This window comes from Episyrphus balteatus, chromosome 4, assembly GCF_945859705.1.
Source record: "Episyrphus balteatus chromosome 4, idEpiBalt1.1, whole genome shotgun sequence".
Taxonomy (NCBI): domain Eukaryota; kingdom Metazoa; phylum Arthropoda; class Insecta; order Diptera; family Syrphidae; genus Episyrphus; species Episyrphus balteatus.
The window spans coordinates 61693342-61713102 of record NC_079137.1 but is presented as its reverse complement, the minus strand read 5'-3'; the positions used below and the strand labels follow the sequence as shown (position 1 = coordinate 61713102).

At 27.5% G+C, this 19761-nt stretch overlaps 1 protein-coding gene across 1 annotated transcript in view; it reads left to right on the top strand.

Moving 5' to 3' along the window:
* The window catches only part of LOC129918395 (cell death protein hid), a 43798-nt gene extending 26443 nt beyond the window's left edge, over positions 1–17355 (top strand). The window contains exons 2-4 of the mRNA XM_055998891.1: positions 5066–5285; positions 5443–5629; positions 16729–17355. Coding sequence (XP_055854866.1) covers positions 5066–5285; positions 5443–5629; positions 16729–16806 — 485 coding nt within the window. The 3' untranslated portion in view covers positions 16807–17355. The remainder of the gene's footprint in view (positions 1–5065; positions 5286–5442; positions 5630–16728) is intronic.
* The last annotated feature ends 2406 nt before the right edge of the window (positions 17356–19761 follow it).

Genomic DNA, 19761 nt, shown 5'->3' with positions numbered 1-19761 from the left:
TTAAAAACTAGGACCTCAAAAAATGACCTATATTTTTTTTGTCAATACTTTCTTATAAAAAGTTTTTTGCTTAAATGTTTCAAATAAGGGAAAAATAAGCATTTTAGTTAAAAATAATTTTTTTAAATACAAAACAATGAAAAAAATGATTAAAATTATATCTACTAATTAAAAAAAAATTAAAATTTTTATTGTTAGGCTTTTTAACCAGTCTCATTAAGTAAATTTATTAAAAATTTGTTGTTTAATGTGAAATTAAAATATAGTTTAAATACGTCTTCTAAAGAGTTCTAATTGATTCAAAAGTCTTCCTCAAACTTCAACTTTTCTAATTATTTCAATTAAAATCTTAGCTACCATTTTACCACACTGTTTAGGTTTAAATTATATCCCTACACATGAAACCAATTTTACACTGCAGGCAGGTTATAATGATCGCATGTAAATTATGTTAACAACTTGCACAACCTTACAACACTCTCAATGTATGCTCTATGTCTAATTTGTAAATCCCTCCTTAAAACTTGTAACTCTATACCGTGTAATTGACAGCCCACGTCGTCGTCGTTCGTCGACATATACCTATTACCTTTACCTATGTCATTTGCCTACTTTGCCTACCTTATTTTTTTTGTTTCAAAACTATAAGTCTAATGATTATCCTCATGTCGTTGACGCACACCCAACAGGCACGTTCAGTTTCATATCCGATGCACTTATGTTGTACCTACAGTTTCTATATACACAAGTCTACTTATAGGAATGATGTTTAAAAGCTTATAACAAATGCTAAACATTGTCACGCCATCTCACACCTGTGTTATTAATTATGGGCAAGAAAAAAACTATATAGCTAAATTGCAAATTGCAACTTCTATGATAGCTTTATTCTATTCTTCAGGTGGCATTTTTTAATAGTTACATCAAGTACTATAGACTCTATGTATATATGCATTTACTGGGATAATCTCATTGTTATATCTAAACCTATCAATCAAGAGTAATTCATAGATTAGAAGAATATTTTCAATGCCAAGATTTTATTCACAATGATGTCATATTGTATGGTGTCATAGAAAATTTGTAGGTGACCATATTAACCCTAGTTTACATCCTGGGGTGTGATACACCCCAGACGACTTTTAAATGCTTGTAACTTTTTTGAAAATCAGTTTTTCGACTTGGGATAAAAAATCAGTGACCAAAATTCTTTTTTCTGAATACTTTTCTTCTTTATTTTATCAAAGAGCTTCAACTTGGTTTTTTTCTAAATTTCGTGTGAAAAAAGGTCGTCCACACTTGCCTGGGGTGTGTTGCACCCCAATGATCAAAATGTGAAATAAATCAATTTTTTAGTGTTTATTTTATTTTTCATGAATTATAAGTAAATTATAATTAACATTTCGATGCGTAAACTTATTCTGGTATAGATCAAAGTTCTGGGAGAAATTTAGTACAAACCGTATTGATGTGGCGATGACAAGTGTTTTTTTTTTTTACAAACATCGCATCTCGATTTCCTGACGCCTGCTCTGGGACAGAGGTGGCATTTTTACTAACGTTTTTTTTATAATAAGCAATGCCTGTTTTCGTGGAAGCTTCTTATCAACTGAACGAAAAAACCTGCGACTATCTTCTCATAGTGCGGTGAGACTTGACTAGCTTTGGATAACCTTTTTTCTATAGAAGGATGCGAACGATCATCCAACTCCATTTTCATTAGTTCTTCTGCAAGCTGGATAAGCTTTTCGTTTCTAAATAACTTTAAATTACTTGAATGAGGGTTAAAATCAAGGCTGAAAAATCCAACAAATTGTAAAATACCTACAACCATGGGCCACCGATTGGCTTGATGAGAACATGAATATAAAGATACCATTTGGTCAAACACGTCGACTCCTTTTGTTCCGTTATAGGTTATAGCCCAATATTATGACAGGTTTATTTGCGGTCCGAAAACTGCTTTTTCAACAATGAGCTGTGTTGAAGAAGCTTGCTGGTTAAGGCCCAAATCCACAGCGGATTGTAGCCGCCTTACGGCGCTGGTCACCCTAAAAAAAAGTTCTGTGTTGAAAGCAGCACAACTTGTTTCCTGGGTTTTGGAACCAAAGTCTAGCATTACTTTCAACGGTGTTGCCCTTTCTTTTTCATCACAGTCATTATATTTTTTCAATAACTTATATAAATTACACACTAAAACAAAAAATACATTTACAAAGATATTTAACTTTTAACATTTATTTTAGAAAACAATATTTTCATACTTAATTTTAGTAAATTCCAAAGCTTTTTGCACTTCTCTACAAAATCCATTAAAATTTTGCCGATAATATACGTGTCCATTAAACAACAATTTTAATGTCAACTAGATTGAAAAATAACGTAAACAAGGCACCAGAACATTAATTTAAACAAATATATGCGCTTTAAAACTGTTGGGGTGTAACACACCCCAGGCAAGAAAAGTAGTAAGTTTTTTGGGGATGTAAACTAGGGTTAAAGTAGAAATACAAAAAAATATAAAAAAATAAACTATTAAGACCTACAAAAAAAAACTCCTCAACATTAAAACACAATCTACGACATGTAAAATGAAGAGAAATGCAAAGGGTCCTAAATAATTTAAATGAACTCGATAGAAAAACGATGCTTATTTAAGTACCTATCTAAGGTCCTAAAATTTATAAAAAGTCTTTTTTGATTTCATTTTTTTCATTCAGACCCGCAAAAATTGCTCAATTTTGATAATATTTAAGGAAATGGAGTAAAAATTAACTATTGCCAATTTAAAATAAAACTCCATAGACTAGGACCTTAACAATATACCTAATTGACTAAATCTTGAACCAGTTAATTTTTCATCTGTTTTGTAACCTTATTAAATTTTGGCCAAGCAAAAAGACCATTCCTAGCAAGGGAAATACCAATTTAGAAGTTAGGACCTCAGAACGATTATTTAATAAACCAACAAAAATGTCTGCTTTTCACACAACAAAAATGCATTTAAGTAATCTACAAAACTTTTCAAAATTTAGAAAATCTAAAATATTTATAACTCAAGACCTCAGAAACTGAATAGTTCGAAATAATCCCCAAACTGAATATTAATTAATTTTAATAAAATCGACCTTGGAACCATTGTTTTTAAAAGTTGAAAACAATAAAGATATTTTTATTATGTATACTATTTATTTTTTTTAATAAAATAGCTTTAAAACGCATTTAACTATTATCAATTTCTAAAGGTCCTTACTTAAATATCGACCCTTCGCAAACAAGTCCCAAAATTATAACCCCATAAAATAAAGGTAAATATTCACAAAACAAATCAATAATGTTTTATTTTTTTGTTTTTGTTTAAAATACAATAAAAGTTTACAAATTGAGACCTCGAACAATAAAAAATATAGAATCAGTAAACAAAAATTGACTTTTTTCATAATAAGTGAACGCTTTTTTAATGTTTTTTTCTTTAAAGAAAATTAGTTTAAAACAAAACACAAAAAATTGAGACCCCAACACCCAATATTTTACTTTGCTTTATAAAATGATGCCCTCTCTAGATTTATAAGGAAACAATACATACGTACTATTAAAAAAAATAAAAATGGACAAACTTAAAAAATTAGGACCTCTGAATATAAAAACACTCTCAAAATTAAAATAAAGAAATTAAAAAAAAATATATCTTTTCATAATTGAAGTACTTTTATGGTAATAAATTTTTACACTCTGAAATATAACCCCAAAAATTTGGGACCCCAAAAATAAAACCCCAAGAATTCAAATATATACTCTAAAACACTGGTTCCCTTTTCACACAGTTTTAAATAAAATTTGATTTGATACACATTTTCCTCAAAATCATTAAGTAACACTATAAATTTGTATTCTAATAATTGAGGTCCCAATAAAAGTAAGAGAAATTTTTAATCAAAAAAAAAAAAAAACAACAGCCGAAATTTGAGCCCAAAAATTCAAATTCAATGTTTTTGGGACCTTTTAATATTTTTTTATAATATTTTGACAAAAAAGGCTTAATAAGTTTTAGAATAAAAAGAAATATAAAAAGAATTCTTAAGTTAAATCTTTTAAAATAGTCGAAAACGTTGTGTTTGAGGTCTTAAATGTTGGGTCTTCTTTGTTACTGTCAAAATAAAACACAAATCTTCCAATCTTTAAAACAATCTATTCAAGAAAAATGGTCACCCCAATCATAGAGTCTTTAATCTTAAATAATGGGTTACTAAATGCATTGTGTTGATGGCTTTTATATCATTTTTCTATAATGCAGGTAGTCATAATAATATACAATAAAGGCGTTAAAAAGGGTTTGTTTCTTGTATATTTTAATTGGATTTATCATCTCTATAACTTATATTGTTCTCGTCTACGAAAAGATATACTTCATCATCAGAATTTTCAAAAAAAAATTCTTTTGTTTGGTTTTTTTTTCTCCTCCTTGAATAACAAAAAGTTCTTAAAATTTATGATAGCCCACTTGAATGCAATAAAACACCCATTTTAAGTGTCATCGCGCGCATAATGCATTTTACATGTAGAGCAATTTATTATATTTCAAAAATGCTTCTTTCTGAACTCGGGTCTTCGTCTTAGGAGCTCAATTGTGTATAGAAGAACAAAAAAAAAAACTTCTTTGAAAAAAGTTAAATGGAAAATTTTTATTATTTTATTATCTCTTGAGCGCAAAAAAGCTATAAAATATGAAAAAAAAAAAGCATAATAAAATAAAATATAAGTACATTAGTTTTATGGTAGTTTTTCTTTCTTCTCATTTTTTTTTTCATCTCTTAACTCGTTATAAAAAAAAAGTTTTATTCCTTAGAATTGCAGGATTATTGTACTTAATTACAATTAAAACGAAGACAGTGACATTTATTATTCTTTTGTGCTAACTGCTTTTATTTTTTTTTTTTAATAGGTTAAGGCTATTTATGGCAAAGGTTTATACACTTAACAGTTTTATAGGATACTTTTATGATCTTTAAAGATTGTAAATTTAATTCTAACATTTTAAGGTCTTTTTTCTTATTTTTCTTAAAAGGTTCTCCAGTATTTCAATTCCCGCCACCACCAAGTCCCTCGTGCAGTGCTCATAGTCCTGGCTCATATACCGGAGGAGATGTGTTCTTTCCACGTGGACGTAGTACGCCAAGATCACCAAGGAATAGCTTTGGCGATGAGGCGGCATTCTTTCGCCAACAACAACAACAACCACAACAGACCCCGAGATTAAATCGCCATACAACAGATGCTGCCAGACGGTAAAATTGATTTTTTTTTTTTTTATTTAAATTTATTAATAGTAATTTGCGACTTATAAGAAAATTTAAAGATAAAAAAAGTCTCGTTAGATTTATAATTTTTTCCAAAGCTACGATAAAATTTCATTGACCTCAATCTTTATTTTATTTTTTTCAGTTCAAGGCTAACATCAACTGGAGAGGATGATAATGAATGCCTTAGCGAGCATGAAACTAGTTGGGATGAGTTCGATGAACGTTATGATAATTTTACAGCGGGCCGTGAACGTTTACAAGAGTTCAATGGCCGAATACCGCCACGTAAAAAAAAAAAGGACATCCCAAAACCTAAACCCAAGTCGAAGGTAGGTTCTTACTTATATTCTTTCCTTTTCTCATTTTTTATTCTTTGTGCAAAAATCTGTACCTACAAATCTTAACCTAGTATAATGAATCCATTGTTAAGTAAAGTGAGGCCAATAATAGGTACTTGATCTCGTTGAAGACAGGCTACAGTGTGTCTCTTGAATCAATTAGGGTTGCCAATGATTAAGTAAACTCGTGAAAAAAACAAACATTTTTTTAAATCGTTTTTTAAATATTCCCTAATCTTGCAGTGAGAAATTTGGTACAAAAATATTCGTCCTACAACTTTGAAAAAAATATAAATACGCGAATTTTGTGACCAAATTTGTTAACTTTTTTCAAAAATTCGGTTTATCCATATCTTTGCAGTAGTACAAAATAAAAAGCATTTTTTTTTAAATTAATCTTTCAATTTTATGCCCGTGCAAACTTTGAATCCATTCTTTTTTTGATTCTTTCCAAAAATTCTTCTGTTTTAGAGCCAAGCAATAGAGAATTTGGTACAAGATTCAAAAACATCATCAAACTTTCAACTAAATTAAAGAATCATTTTTGTAAATTCAAAATTCTGCATATCAATAATCTTATTGGGCAAAATTTAGTACAAGACTGAATTAATTCATACAAAAATTCAAAACGAAATTTAGGTTAACGATTTGTTTGAGATCAAAACTATATGTAGTTATTTTTCACCAGACATTGTGTTCATACATAGTCCCACATTACAAAATACAAAATTGAAATATTTACCAAATGAGACTGAAAATACATTTGAGTCAAAATTTGAAATCTAAAATGATTTTTTCAATATTATTCATACCGTGATATAATTTAGTACAAAATTGATATAGTTCATGCTAATAATTGAGATCGAAGGAAAACTAAAATTATGTAAGCGTAAAAATTTTGTGTCGAAAATTATTTTGTTTTAAAATTTTGTTCACCCATAATTTTACAAAGTTTATTACTTATAAAACTGAAATATTTGCTTTTAAACTTGAAGTTAAAATTAAGTAAATTTCAAAAATTCTATTCCTAGAGAATTTTTTCCCAAATTAAGTTTTTTGGAAAACGATTTTGTTTGCACCAAATTTTGGTATCTTAATAATAAATTATAAAATAGTGTTTTTTTTTTTCAAAACCTAAAACCGAATTAATACCATATTCTGTGTGTCTAAATTTTGTTTACAAATTTTTATTAATTCAATGTGCCAATGTGTAGAGAAATTGGTACAAAACTTAAAACTTCGTATCAAACTCTGAATCAAATCAAGGCAATTTTATATGGATATTCTTCAAAATTTGGTGGCAAAGATTGTGTCGATACTTGAGTTCCGTAAATAGAATTTAGTACAAAAATTTGGTTTAAAAAGTTTTTCATAATAATAAGCTGTTAACAAATCACTCTTCGAAATTAACAAGATCTAGACTTTCATTAAATTAAAGTATATTTTTAGTACAAATTATGATAAGTTTCAATTTGGTACATATTATTATTGTTATAATATTAAAAACTGTGTTCAAAATTATTTAAAACCATAATTCTTAACCTGAAATTCCTTTTAGCTTGTGTTTGAGTTAAGTTCAAAATTTGTAAAAAAAATTTATAAAATTTGGGGCCAAAAAGTAGACCATAAAAATATCTCTATGATCATTCTTAATTCTGAACTAAAAGTATTTTCTAACTTTGAAAGGAATTTTTAAAAAAATTTAGTACAAAATTAATATCAATATTAGTTCAAAAATTATGTAAGAAAATCAATTTACTTGTACATGAATTCCTTAACATCAGTCCAAAATTTGATCATAAAATTGCATGAACTGAACTAAGTAAGGCTTTAAACAATCGGTTTTACAAGGCTACAATTTTATTCATAAAATTATAAGAAAAAACTGTTTTTTTTCCATCAAGCAAAAAAGTTCAAGGAAATTTTAAACTAATTTTTTTTTTTAACTCATATGTTTATTGAGCCAAATTATTAAGTCCAAATATTTGGGAATTTGTACGAAAAAAAACATGAGTTACAACTGTTGCAGATTATCTTGAATCGAATTTTGGATCATAATTTCCCGTTAACAGAATTTTCATACCCACAAACTTAAGAAATTCATTTTGTCCAAAAATGGTATTTTTTGCTCAAAATTTTTAGTTGTAACAAGTAAAAAATATAAAAAAAATTGTAAATCGTTATTATAACAAACTCTATAATTCAAATTTCTTTTAGCGTTCAGAAAATTTTTGATCATAGGCTAATTTTCAGTACAAAAATTTAGGCCTAATTTGTTTACTTGAATATTTTTTCGGGTACACAAAAAACTTAATGATAATTTTAATTTTAATTGTTTTTTTTTTAATTTAAATTACAAACATGGCAACCCTGCGCAAAATGAATATACAAAACGAGAAGGGTAATTTTATGCGCGCACGTTTAACATGTACTGCGCAATTAGTTTTATCGCAATTTATTTTTTTTTTGTACAGAAAAAGAAAAAAAAGTAGTAAAAAATCCATTCTCAGTGCAGCAGTTGCGGCAGCAATTTTTCTGCGCCGCGTTTCAGGGCGAATTTGATTGGAAGTGCGAGTGACACGAGTTCTTTTGTTTGTTTTTTTTTTTTTTTTTTTTTTATTTTCATTTATTTTTATTCCCTAGCTCGTGAGTATCTCAACTGGACGTTCGTAAATCGTAATATCTACTACACAAAACACACGAACGAGAGTGTGTACAGATACTACGTGTATCTTTTCTGGTTTTGTTCCTTCATTTAAAAAAGATTGTTTTTTTTTTTTTTTTTTTATTTTCATCATTTTAAAATTTTGTTAAACGCTTTAGTGCAGCAGCTAACAGTTTGTATGTCGACTTTTTAATGATGACGACGTATAGAAGCGTATTATGCATGCATTCAAAGAACACGTGCATTTTTTCTTTGGTGCATGCTCTTGTTGACCCCTATCGATATTTAAATAGAAGTTTTATTACTTCAAATCAAGCTGTGGAACATGTGTGTGTCATTGAAAAAAACGACGACGACGAGACTACTCTTTAAAGCTTTTTTCATACAACGATGATGACGATGTATAGAACAACAACAAAAACAGAGTGCCCAGCGGGTTTTGAGATTTGTTTTGTATAGTTCTTTACTTTTTGGGGTTAACTCCCATCAGAGCTCTTTAGTCTTTTTTAACTTAGCTTGGGTGATTTATTAAGCTAAAGTAGTTAACTTTTGTTGTATATTGGCTTGACTTTATATTAATGGTTTTTTTTTCTCTGATTGTATGTGAGTGGATTGGGTCAAGATTTTTAAATGAAAAAAAAAATTAAGGGGTCTTGAGTTACCGTATCGAATTTCAAGGATTTTCTAATTGCTTTGGATAATCTGATTGTTTTGGTCTTTACTTTTTGGTAATAAAAAAGGTGGAAAAAAAAGTTAATTGGAAGACGTGAATTATTGGATAAAGTTTGTTAAGTTGATTTTATTTGTTTTGTCGCCAAAGCGGGCGTGGTTATTGGGTCCTAAAATGTGTAATAGAATATTAAAAATTAGGAAATAAGAGATAAGAAAGATAGTTAAGTGATAGAGTGTTTATAGAAGAAAATCTAAAATATACAAAGGCTAGAAAAATGCAAAAATTTATCAAAAATGCAACTTTCTAGGCGAATATCTTCGTTGTTTGTTAATCTTTTTTAAAAATTCTTTCACTTAAGAATAAGTACGAAAGAGAAAAAACAAATAGGTTATTCAGTTGACAACTTATTCCGAATTTGAGACAAAAAAAAAAAATATGTTTTGTTTCAAATAACTCTGCAACCAGACCTCAGAAAATTTTTTGATTTTCAATCATGAGTTTAAAAAGACCTTTGTTTTGATATATCACTTCATTTTTTACAAGTTGAACGAACCCCTTGGATTTTTTTCGAAAATTAAAAAAAGGTGGATTTTCAATTTGTAAAATCTAAATGGATAGATTTGATCACTCTGAGCTTATATCTTGAAACCAAATCTTGTTTCGAACTTTAGGTTCAAAGATATCTGCTTCCGAATGGATAAAAAAAATATCTTTAGTCTCAAATAACTCTGCAACCACCCATCAGACAAAGTCTTGGTTTTCAACTATGAAAAGAGTATAAAAATACCTTTATTTTGATGTATCATTCGATGGATTTGGAAGAATTTTATTAAAATACAATTTTTTTTCGGTAAGGGGTACCTAATAGATAGAATAGATTTGTTAATTTTATTACTAAATGGATAAATATGTTCACTATGAGCCTATATCTTCAAACCAAATTTTTTTTCGACACTTGTGTCCAAAGATATCTGCTTCCGAATGTAAGATAAATGCATTTTTGGACTGAAATAACTCTGCAACCAGACCTCAGAGAAACTTTTGGTTTTCAACAGTGTATAGAGCTTAAAATGACCTTTCTTTTGATGTATCATTCGATGAAATTGGAAGAAAATTTTTTAAATCCATTTTTTTCGAGAAGGGGTAGGTACCTCTTGCAAATTTTTCAAAAATCTTAAAAAAATAGATTTGTAATTTTTATTCCTTATTCAATAGACATGTTCACTATGAGCTCATATATTAAAACCAAATCTCGTTTCGACACTTAGGTCCGAAGATATCGGCCTCCGAATATATGAAAAAACATGTTTAGTTTCAAATAACTCTGCAACCGAATCTCGGAGGAACTTTTGGTTTTCAACTATGAATACGGCTCAAAGAGACCTTTCTTTTGATATGTCACTCGATGAATTCGGAAGAAAATTTTTTAAATCCATTTTTTTTTCGAGAAGGGGTACCTCTTGCAATTTTTTCAAAAATCTTAAAAAATAGATTTGTAATTTTTATTTCTAAATAGATTAAGAAATATTCACTATGAGCTTATATCTTTAAACCAAATCATTTTTCGACACTTGGGTCTGAAGATATCGGCCTTCGAATTTATGAAAAAAATATGTTTGGTCTCAAATAACTCCACAATCAGACCTCTAAAAAAATTTTGGTTTTCAATCATGAATAGAACTTATAGAGACCTTCATTTTGATATATCACTTGATGAATTTTGACGACTTGAATTCGAAAATATCTACTATAAAAAAGAAACACCTTCACCATGAACACATCAAGGCTTTAATACAATTTTTACCAAATTTTGTCATTTTCTTCCTTTTAAATACCCCTACATCTGTTGTTTCTCTCATAAATTACAATTAATACTGGCGATTCATTTTTATTATGAATTCACAAGCAATTAAACCCACATTTTCTGTCCACAATAACTCGAAAAAAAATGGAACAGAAAAAAAATTTAAATATCCACAAAATAATTCAAAATAACTCGCATTATTGTCACCCGCGTGGCTTACTTTATGATGCTGGTTCCTATACACTTCCTTTACATTAAAATCCAACACAAAAACTTTATAGTCTAAGAGCCGGCAGCATATTTTGGCAGTTTTGATATAACCGAAATTCGAGTGTGCACATATCTAGATATGCACCACAGTATATCAACGGAACAAGTCTGGCAGTGATCTTTTTCAGCTTTCTCTTGCCAGACGCATCCAAAGTGCAGCAAAAAATCAATTTTTGGCGTTTTGATATAACCGAAAAAATGATACACCAAAAAATCATAAAAAATCCCCTGAATTCGAATCTGTGGGTACCGCAAGTTTCTTTTTCAGCTTTCCCCCCGCCAGACCGCTTTAAAGCATTTTTAAGTGCATTTTTCTAATAAAAAACCTAATTACTTATTTTCTGTTAGGTATAACCGTATGATGGTAACAAATTAATATTCTATGTCTATTCCAGGTCTAGAAAATATAATTTTTAGCCAGCTATTTTTCAGCCTTCCCTCTGCCAGACGCATCCAAAGTGCAGTCAAAAATCAACTTTTGGCGTTTTGCTAGGTATTACCCGAATAAATGATACACCAAAAAATCATAAAAAATCCCCTGATTTCAAAAATGTGGGTACCGCAAGTTTCTTTTTCAGCTTTCCCCCCGCCAGACCGCTTTAAAGCATTTTTAAGTGCATTTTTCTAATAAAAAACCTAATTACTTATTTTCTGTTAGGTATAACCGTATGATGGTAACAAATTAATATTCTATGTCTATTCCTGGTTTAGAAAATATAAGTTTAAGCCAGATATTTTTCAGCCTTCCCTCTGCCAGACGCCCTTAAAGGTTTCCCAAACAGGTTTTTCCATAGAAAAAACACCTAGTTTCTGTTTTTTTCTTATAAAATTGAAATAATATTTTTTTGTTTAGAGTAACCATATGATGGCCAAATATTAACTTTCTCTGCCTTTTCCCGATTTAGAAACTGTAAGTTTAAGCCAGTTTTGTTTCAGCCTACCCTCTGCCAGACGCCTAAAAGGTATCTCAATTGTACGGGAAAGTTAGATTTTGCTATATGGGGCATGGGGGTCTGGGAAAAAATCCGAAATGCATTTTGTCTTCAGGGATTAAAAGAGCATAAACACAGGGATAGAAAGAGTCTAAAACCACATTTTGTACAACCGCACCAAGAATAATTTTGTTTGTCCCTATACAAAAAATTGCAATTTTTTTAAGTTTTTTGCCTACAGATCGAAAACGGTCTGTCAAATCGAAAAACCAATATTGTAACAAATGAAGGTAATTAAAAGATCTACAATTTTTACAACAAACACATTTTTTAAAAAACGCTCAAGTAAAAGAGATATGACAAAAATAAGAAAATCACTTTTTGACGTGTTTAAAAAAAAAAAAACACCCTAACTTTTAAACCAAAGGGATAATCGAAAAATGTTATTTAACATATATTGTAGAAAATTAAATTATTTCAAGTTTGTCATACATTGTTTTTACTGTAGGTTCAAAAATACGCGAGTTATGTGAAAAACTAAACTTTGTATTAAAAAAAAAATGGCGGCCAAATGACTCTTGGTGTGATTGAACAAAACTTGGTTTACGACTCGTGTCTTTTTACCTTTCGAGCCCTGAAGTCAAAATGCATTACAGATTTTTTCTTAGATCCTCATATAGCAAAATCTAACTTTCCCGTACTATTGACATAACTTTTAGGGCGTCTGGCAGAGGGTAGGCTGAAACAAAACTGGCTTAAACTTACATTTTCTAAATCAGGAAAAGGCAGAGAAAGTTAATATTTGGCCATCATATGGTTACTCTAAACAAAAAAATATTATTTCAATTTTATAAGAAAAAAAAACAGAAACTAGGTGTTTTTTCTATGGAAAAACCTGTTTGGGAAACCTTTAAGGGCGTCTGGCAGAGGGAAGGCTGAAAAATAGCTGGCTAAAAATTATATTTTCTAGACCTGGAATAGACATAGAATATTAATTTGTTACCATCATACGGTTATACCTAACAGAAAATAAGTAATTAGGTTTTTTATTAGAAAAATGCACTTAAAAATGCTTCAAAGCGGTCTGGCGGGGGGAAAGCTGAAAAAGAAGCTTGCGGTACCCACAGATTCGAATTCAGGGGATTTTTTATGATTTTTTGGTGTATCATTTTTTCGGTTATATCAAAACGCCAAAAATTGATTTTTTGCTGCACTTTGGATGCGTCTGGCAAGGGAAAGCTGAAAAAGATCACTGCCAGACTTGTTCCGTTGATATACTGTGGTGCATATCTAGATATGTGCACACTCGAATTTCGGTTATATCAAAACTGCCAAAATATGCTGCCGGCTCTCGGTCTATTATGACTACAAAAAAAAAATTATTAATATGTTAATGTGCAGGACAAGTGTCGCGTTACGCATTCAATCAACCATTCAACAGTATTTGTTTTTTTCTGTACTCCCTTTTAGCCACTATCGACTGTGTCCAGTTCCATAAAAACAACCACCACCCACCGTCATCATTATCATCATCACCAAAGCAACAAACTGAACTTACTTTTTTTTTTGTTTCCCGATTTCCGGCTGGCTATTCATGTGTAACTAATCAAGAAGAAACGCACAACAAAAACGCACAAGTGTATTATTAAAATAATTATCAACGATTGTGTTGGGATTCATTTTATGACCCATTATGACCACCAAGGGATTTACTAAATATTTTTATACCTACTTTTTTTGTTCTTTCTTTCCCCACCCCACTTCAACAAAAAAAAAAAGACAAAAAAAAATTGTCTATAATTCACTTTCATGTCCTTTAACACACATTACGGTTCTATGAACAATGGAAAGAGGACATCCTAATGTCCTTTTATATCCTAGGTAGACTAGACTAAACTTTGTGTGTTCTCTGCGATGATTTGTTATAATATCGAGTGCATAGGATTTTTAAGGACTTGTATAATGAATTATTAGATATACTTTTACAACTTTTACTATAATTTCTATCAACTGAACCTGAACCCTCATTTCTTTTGTCCTTTGAGCGAAGGAAAAACACGAAAGTAGAGCAGCACGATATTTGGTGGATATTTTTTTTTTGTTTTTGGTTTGCCTTCATGATGTAACATCATTATAAGGGTCAATAGATGTGGGTTGTTTGTATAAATGTGATAGAAAAAGTGATTTTGTGGCACTTAATTGGTTTTAGTTTTTTTTTTTCATTCTTCGTTAGATAAAATATTATTTGTTTAAGGATAAAAGTGGATTTTATTTGACCCATTAATAAGGTCGACAGGAGCAAGAGTTTTTTTTTTTTTTGTGTGATGGATGGTTAGAGTTTTTAGGGGCGGAAAATAAACTATTGGATAATCTTAAGATTTATGGGGATAGTTGAAAAAAAAAAAACAATTAGAAATTCTTTTTAATTCATTTGTGGAAAATTTAAGGTAGTTGCATTACTATCTACATTTAATATATTTTAATGAATTGTTTCGCAAAACGATTGACGGTTTTGGAGATCTATTTATATAAACATTTGGGTATTTATTTCTAAAAAATATTTATAGATTTTTTTTTGGAACAAATGTGATTGCCTTCCATATTTTTGGTATTTTTTTTTTTTTTATTATTTTATTTGATACTGTTTTTGTGTTTTTTTTAGAAAGTTAAGTAAAATAGAGAATTAAAAAAAAATATTCCTACTCGCTTATATGTATATTTAAATTTCTAAGCTCAAAATTGGTGTTTTGTTCAAAAATTTTGAAAATTTAAATTAAATTTATTAAAAAAGGTCAAAAACCTTAAAATGTATTAAGGTTAGAGGATATTTCGCATTAGATGGATTTTAGGTTAGAACTAGATTTTTGTAATTAAGAAAACTTTAAAAATACAAATAAAATAAGGGTAAGTTTTAAGTTAGAGGGGGAATTCCATTATAATGAAATTATATTTAAAAACAGTCTAATTTAATTGGAACCTTTTTTTTAACATTGCAAAGACATGTTTTTCTGAGGCTCTCTTTCGATGTTTAAAGTATACCTACATATTTGTTTTTATAACAGTCAATATCCAAGCAACTTGTATAAAAATTGGAATGATTTCATCTTTCATCTTTTAAATAGCAAAATCATCCTACTTGTGCTTAAGTATTGAAAATAGTACTCGATTTCGACTTAATTGTCAAAATTGTCGAAATTCGAAAAGAAATAAGAAATTTTAAAAAAAGTTACCAGCTTAAATGCCGTGATTCATAATTTTTTGTCCTTAAGATCGTAAATCGGAAAAAACTAAGAAATTCGGCTATTTTTAAACATTTTATGCACTTTTGAAATTTACCTCCAAAGGTAAGGTTGTTTCACTAGGTTTTTACAATCTATACCTACTAATGACGGACGATGTATGTATAACGAAGAAAAAAATAACAAAAATAATAAAAAAATTATTAAAATTATTTTAAGTGGAGTGATTGAATATAATTCAATATAAGTTCAAGTGACCTCAACTCCAAAAATTTTTTAAAGCGTTTCGCCCAGGAACGACAGTGGGCTCATCAGTTATGTATGTATAAGCTCACAGTACTAATTAGGGAAATCAATATTTTTTGAACCTATAATTAAGTGAAAAAAAAGATTAACAAATATTTTTTTTTTTTTTTATTTAAAAAAAAAAACAAGCCTTAGCTTGATTTTCCGAATTTTTTAAAGAAAAATTAATTTTCTAAATCCTTGTGAAACTTTGAAAATTCCAAGTTGTTTTTTATACAAATGCTTACAAATCGTTTCCGACATTGCTCTAAATTCTTAAACTTCTTTCTATTTCGAATGTTATTATAAGAAAACAAAAATGGAAAATTTTAACAACAACAAAATTTAATTCTTATACATTACACATATAAAATTAAATTATGTAATTATTTTTTAAATTCAAAAATGTGTACAAATTTATGTGACCAAAAATTATGATGCATTACATTATTATATATATTTTTTTTGTTTAAGATTCAACTTATTTGTTACAAAACTAAAATTTTACTTAGAACCCGCTATTGCCAGATCCCACGAATACAAATTAGGGATTTGAAATAAAAGTTCCGATTTAGAAATTCAAATTCTGAACTCCTCTTGGCCCATTAAATATAAACTATCAAATCGCAAAATTTATTCTTTTTTTTTTGAGACATTAAATTTAATGTAGTTTTTGTTACAAGAAATTTCAAAAAATTAAATTAGACAAATTTAAAAAAAAAAAATTACCTCACTTTAAAATAATGCTTCAAAGTCTTGCAACAATTTTTGTTCTATTTTTCAAATATCTTTGTTTTAGAAGTTATTAATCAAAACCCAAGTGTTGAAAAATAAAATGCATGCACTGTTTTTTTCAAACAAAATTCGTAAAAGTCAAAAAAATTTTTTTAGCAAAACAAAAAGATTAATTTAACGAATTTTCAGAATTATAGAAACATGGATTGAGTTTTGATTTCTACTTTAGTTTAATTTGATACAAAACGTTTTTGGCTAGTTTCATTAAAAAATTCGAAATTTTTATAATGCTTACAATACATTTTCCCTATCTTTTTTAAAAAACTTTAGGAAATTGAAAAAAAAAATAGATTGAAAACTATTTGGAAAAAAACTTTTTTTGTTTAGATAAAAACTAGAAGAAAAAAAAATACTATACTGATATAAAATTTAATAATAATTAACTAATATTTAATTTAATATTTGATGTTTTTTTTTTTATTTTCAGGAGCAAAGCTTTACTTGGCCAACCGTTGTCACAGTTTTCGTTGTTGCCATGGGTTGTGGTTTTCTTGTTGCTCGATGACTTTAAAACCTAATAGAAAAATTTTAAAAACTAACCCCCAAAACTTTCGATTGGAAGAATATTATTAATTCAACATTCAGAAATGAAATTAAATTATACATTGGAAAAGAAAAACATTTAATTTTATTTGAAAAAGAAAAATTGGAAATACATTTATTTTCCATTTTTAAAAAATCTGAATGATAAAAAAAAAACTCCACTAACATCAACAAATAAAAGACAAAAAGGAAAACAAAAATATATTATAACAATATCCTGCCCGCGTGAGCCCACCAACAACACAAAAGAGGACTCCTACAAAATAAATAAGTATTGAATTTTTATTAATTTTGTATTTATATGTTTTTATAAATTTAAAACTAACAATAAATACAAAAAAAAAAACACAACAACAACAAATACAAACTCTTACGTACAAATTATTAAGAAATAAAACTAACAATTTACACAAAAATAATAATAAACAAGCAACAAAAAAAAAACAATACAAATTTAAATATTTTATACGATGAATTTTTCGAATATTTTTTTTTCTTCAACTACATTTATAAGAAAATAGAAACAAAAAAATGCTTTTTGAACTTGTTTTTCTTGCGCAATAAAATAAATAAATAAAAAAACTAAATTAGAAAAAATAAAATTAATTTTTTAGATGAATTTTTTGTATTTTATATACTGCCATAAAAAATAAAAGTTAGAAAATAATTAACAACAAAAAAAAAAACAAACACGAACATACTCAGTATTTCAATTCAATATATTTGTAAGAGTTTAAATTAAAAACAAAAAAGAAAATACTTAATCAAAAAAATATTAAATAAAATGTGGTAAATATTTTATATTGATTTTTACAATTTATATATTAAAAAAAAACAATCTCAACAATGATAGCAATCGCTTTTTCATATTAAAAAAAAATAAATAAATCTAAGTGTAATAAATAATCAAATTAAAAAAAAGAGAACAGAATTCCAAAAAAAAAAAAAAAATAATTAAAAAAATTTTTGTTGTAGGGTGAAACAACACAGTGTCAAGCTCGTGGAAGGTATTTGGATTTTTATTTTTTGTTTTAATATTTTGTCCTTCCATCTCATTGCAATTAAAACGAAAATCCTTCGAATGTGGTTAGTTTTATTTTTTTTTTTTATATATATTTTTCATGAATCATAAGAAATACTTATTTTGGTTCTTTCCGATATCTTCCACAAGCGATCGTCCCTCAATTTTATATTTTGATATGGTTCGATCCTTGAATCCGGTGTTATTCACCTTAAACCCAAAGCAATTGTGATTATACTTAAAAAAAAATAAGAAATCAATTAAAATATTGAAAAATCAATTAATACAAAAAAAAGTATTTTTGAAAATTAAAAATGTTATTTTGGTGATATTTAAAATTTCACTTAACATTTTAACATATAAACAAAAAAAAAGAAAAAAAAACATTTTTGGTCATTTTTGACAAGGTGAGGTGCTAAGAGAAAAAAAAGGAGAAATTTGAATTATTCCCTCAATTTGTTTTTAATTTTTTGTTTAAATTTCTTAAATAAATATTAATTTTAAATTTAAATTTAAAATTATTTTTCATCTGGTATTTTTTTTTAATAGAGTAATTATTTTCAGTTCGTTTTTTTTTATAATCTATGATATTTTTTTCATTTTTAAAAATAAATATTTTCTCTTTATAAAATAATATTTTTATCTTTAAATATAATTGTAATTTAGTTTCAATTTATACTTTTTTTTTAATATTACAAAATAGAGAAAATAATAATATTTTTTTTTAATTTTAAGTTTATTATTTACAATACAATATTTTTCTTTATATTTTATTTTGAACGGCATAAAATAATTGAAATAACTGCCATTGTGATGATTTTATATTTTAAAAGTTAATATACTTTGAGTGTATCACTGAATTGTAGAAAAATTATCAAATATTATTTTTTTTTTTTTTATTTTTATTGATGCTCTTTGTATAGATGAATTAAAAATTTATTTTATATACATAATTATTTTTTTTTTTTTTGTTAATATCGATTTGATTTTTTTTTCATTATTTTTCTTAAATATCTATAAAAAAAAAATATTAGTTTTAATTTTAAATTTTTTCTTAAATATTATAAATAATATAGCTAAAATGTTAATTCTTATTCTTAAAGCACAAGGAAATATTTTTTGTTTTAAATTTTTTATATAATGAAGAATTCAAAAATTTAATTTTAAGGAAAAAATCATTACTTTTTATTTTATGTTTATAAAAGTTTATGTAGGCAATGGAGGTTTCATTTGATTTTTTATTAAAATTTTTCATTTCAACAAGAAGGTGACCATGTTTTAAGATTTTTTTTTGAAGAGAAGAAGATATTTTTGAGTAGATTTTTTATAGAAGCTAGTGAATATCTTTTTCAGAAAGGAACAAATTTTTCTGTGAGGTTGGAACTAAAAATCAACACACATTTCTACTTACACTTTTATCATTTTGGACATAACTCAAGAACAAGATCTAAATCAAATTTAAAATTTTGCTTGCTAGATTTTTTTGTTAGAATGAGCAAAGATCTAACAAAATAGTTTTTTTTTGCGAAGCACATATAAGTATTTCAGATTTTCATATAAAGCAGATAAAGAAGCAAGCAGGCTTTTTGACCGTGAGTATGTCAGGTATAAATATTTTAAAAATAAGTCTTAGTTGAAATGACGAAGAAAAACATCTAGTTTACTTCGAAAATAAAAAATTCGGAACGAAAAATTGGGCCCACTACACATAAAACTAATGAAGCGAAAAATGGGTTACTCGTTATAAGACCCTTTGTAGATTTAACAGGAACTAGTTTTCACCAATGGTTTCAATGGTTTTTGATATTACTTTAATTGTAAATTCCAGAAAAAAAGGAGTTGTCTTTTTTTTCGAAAAGTGTGTTTGGTGCGAAATGATTTACAGCAAATTTTTCC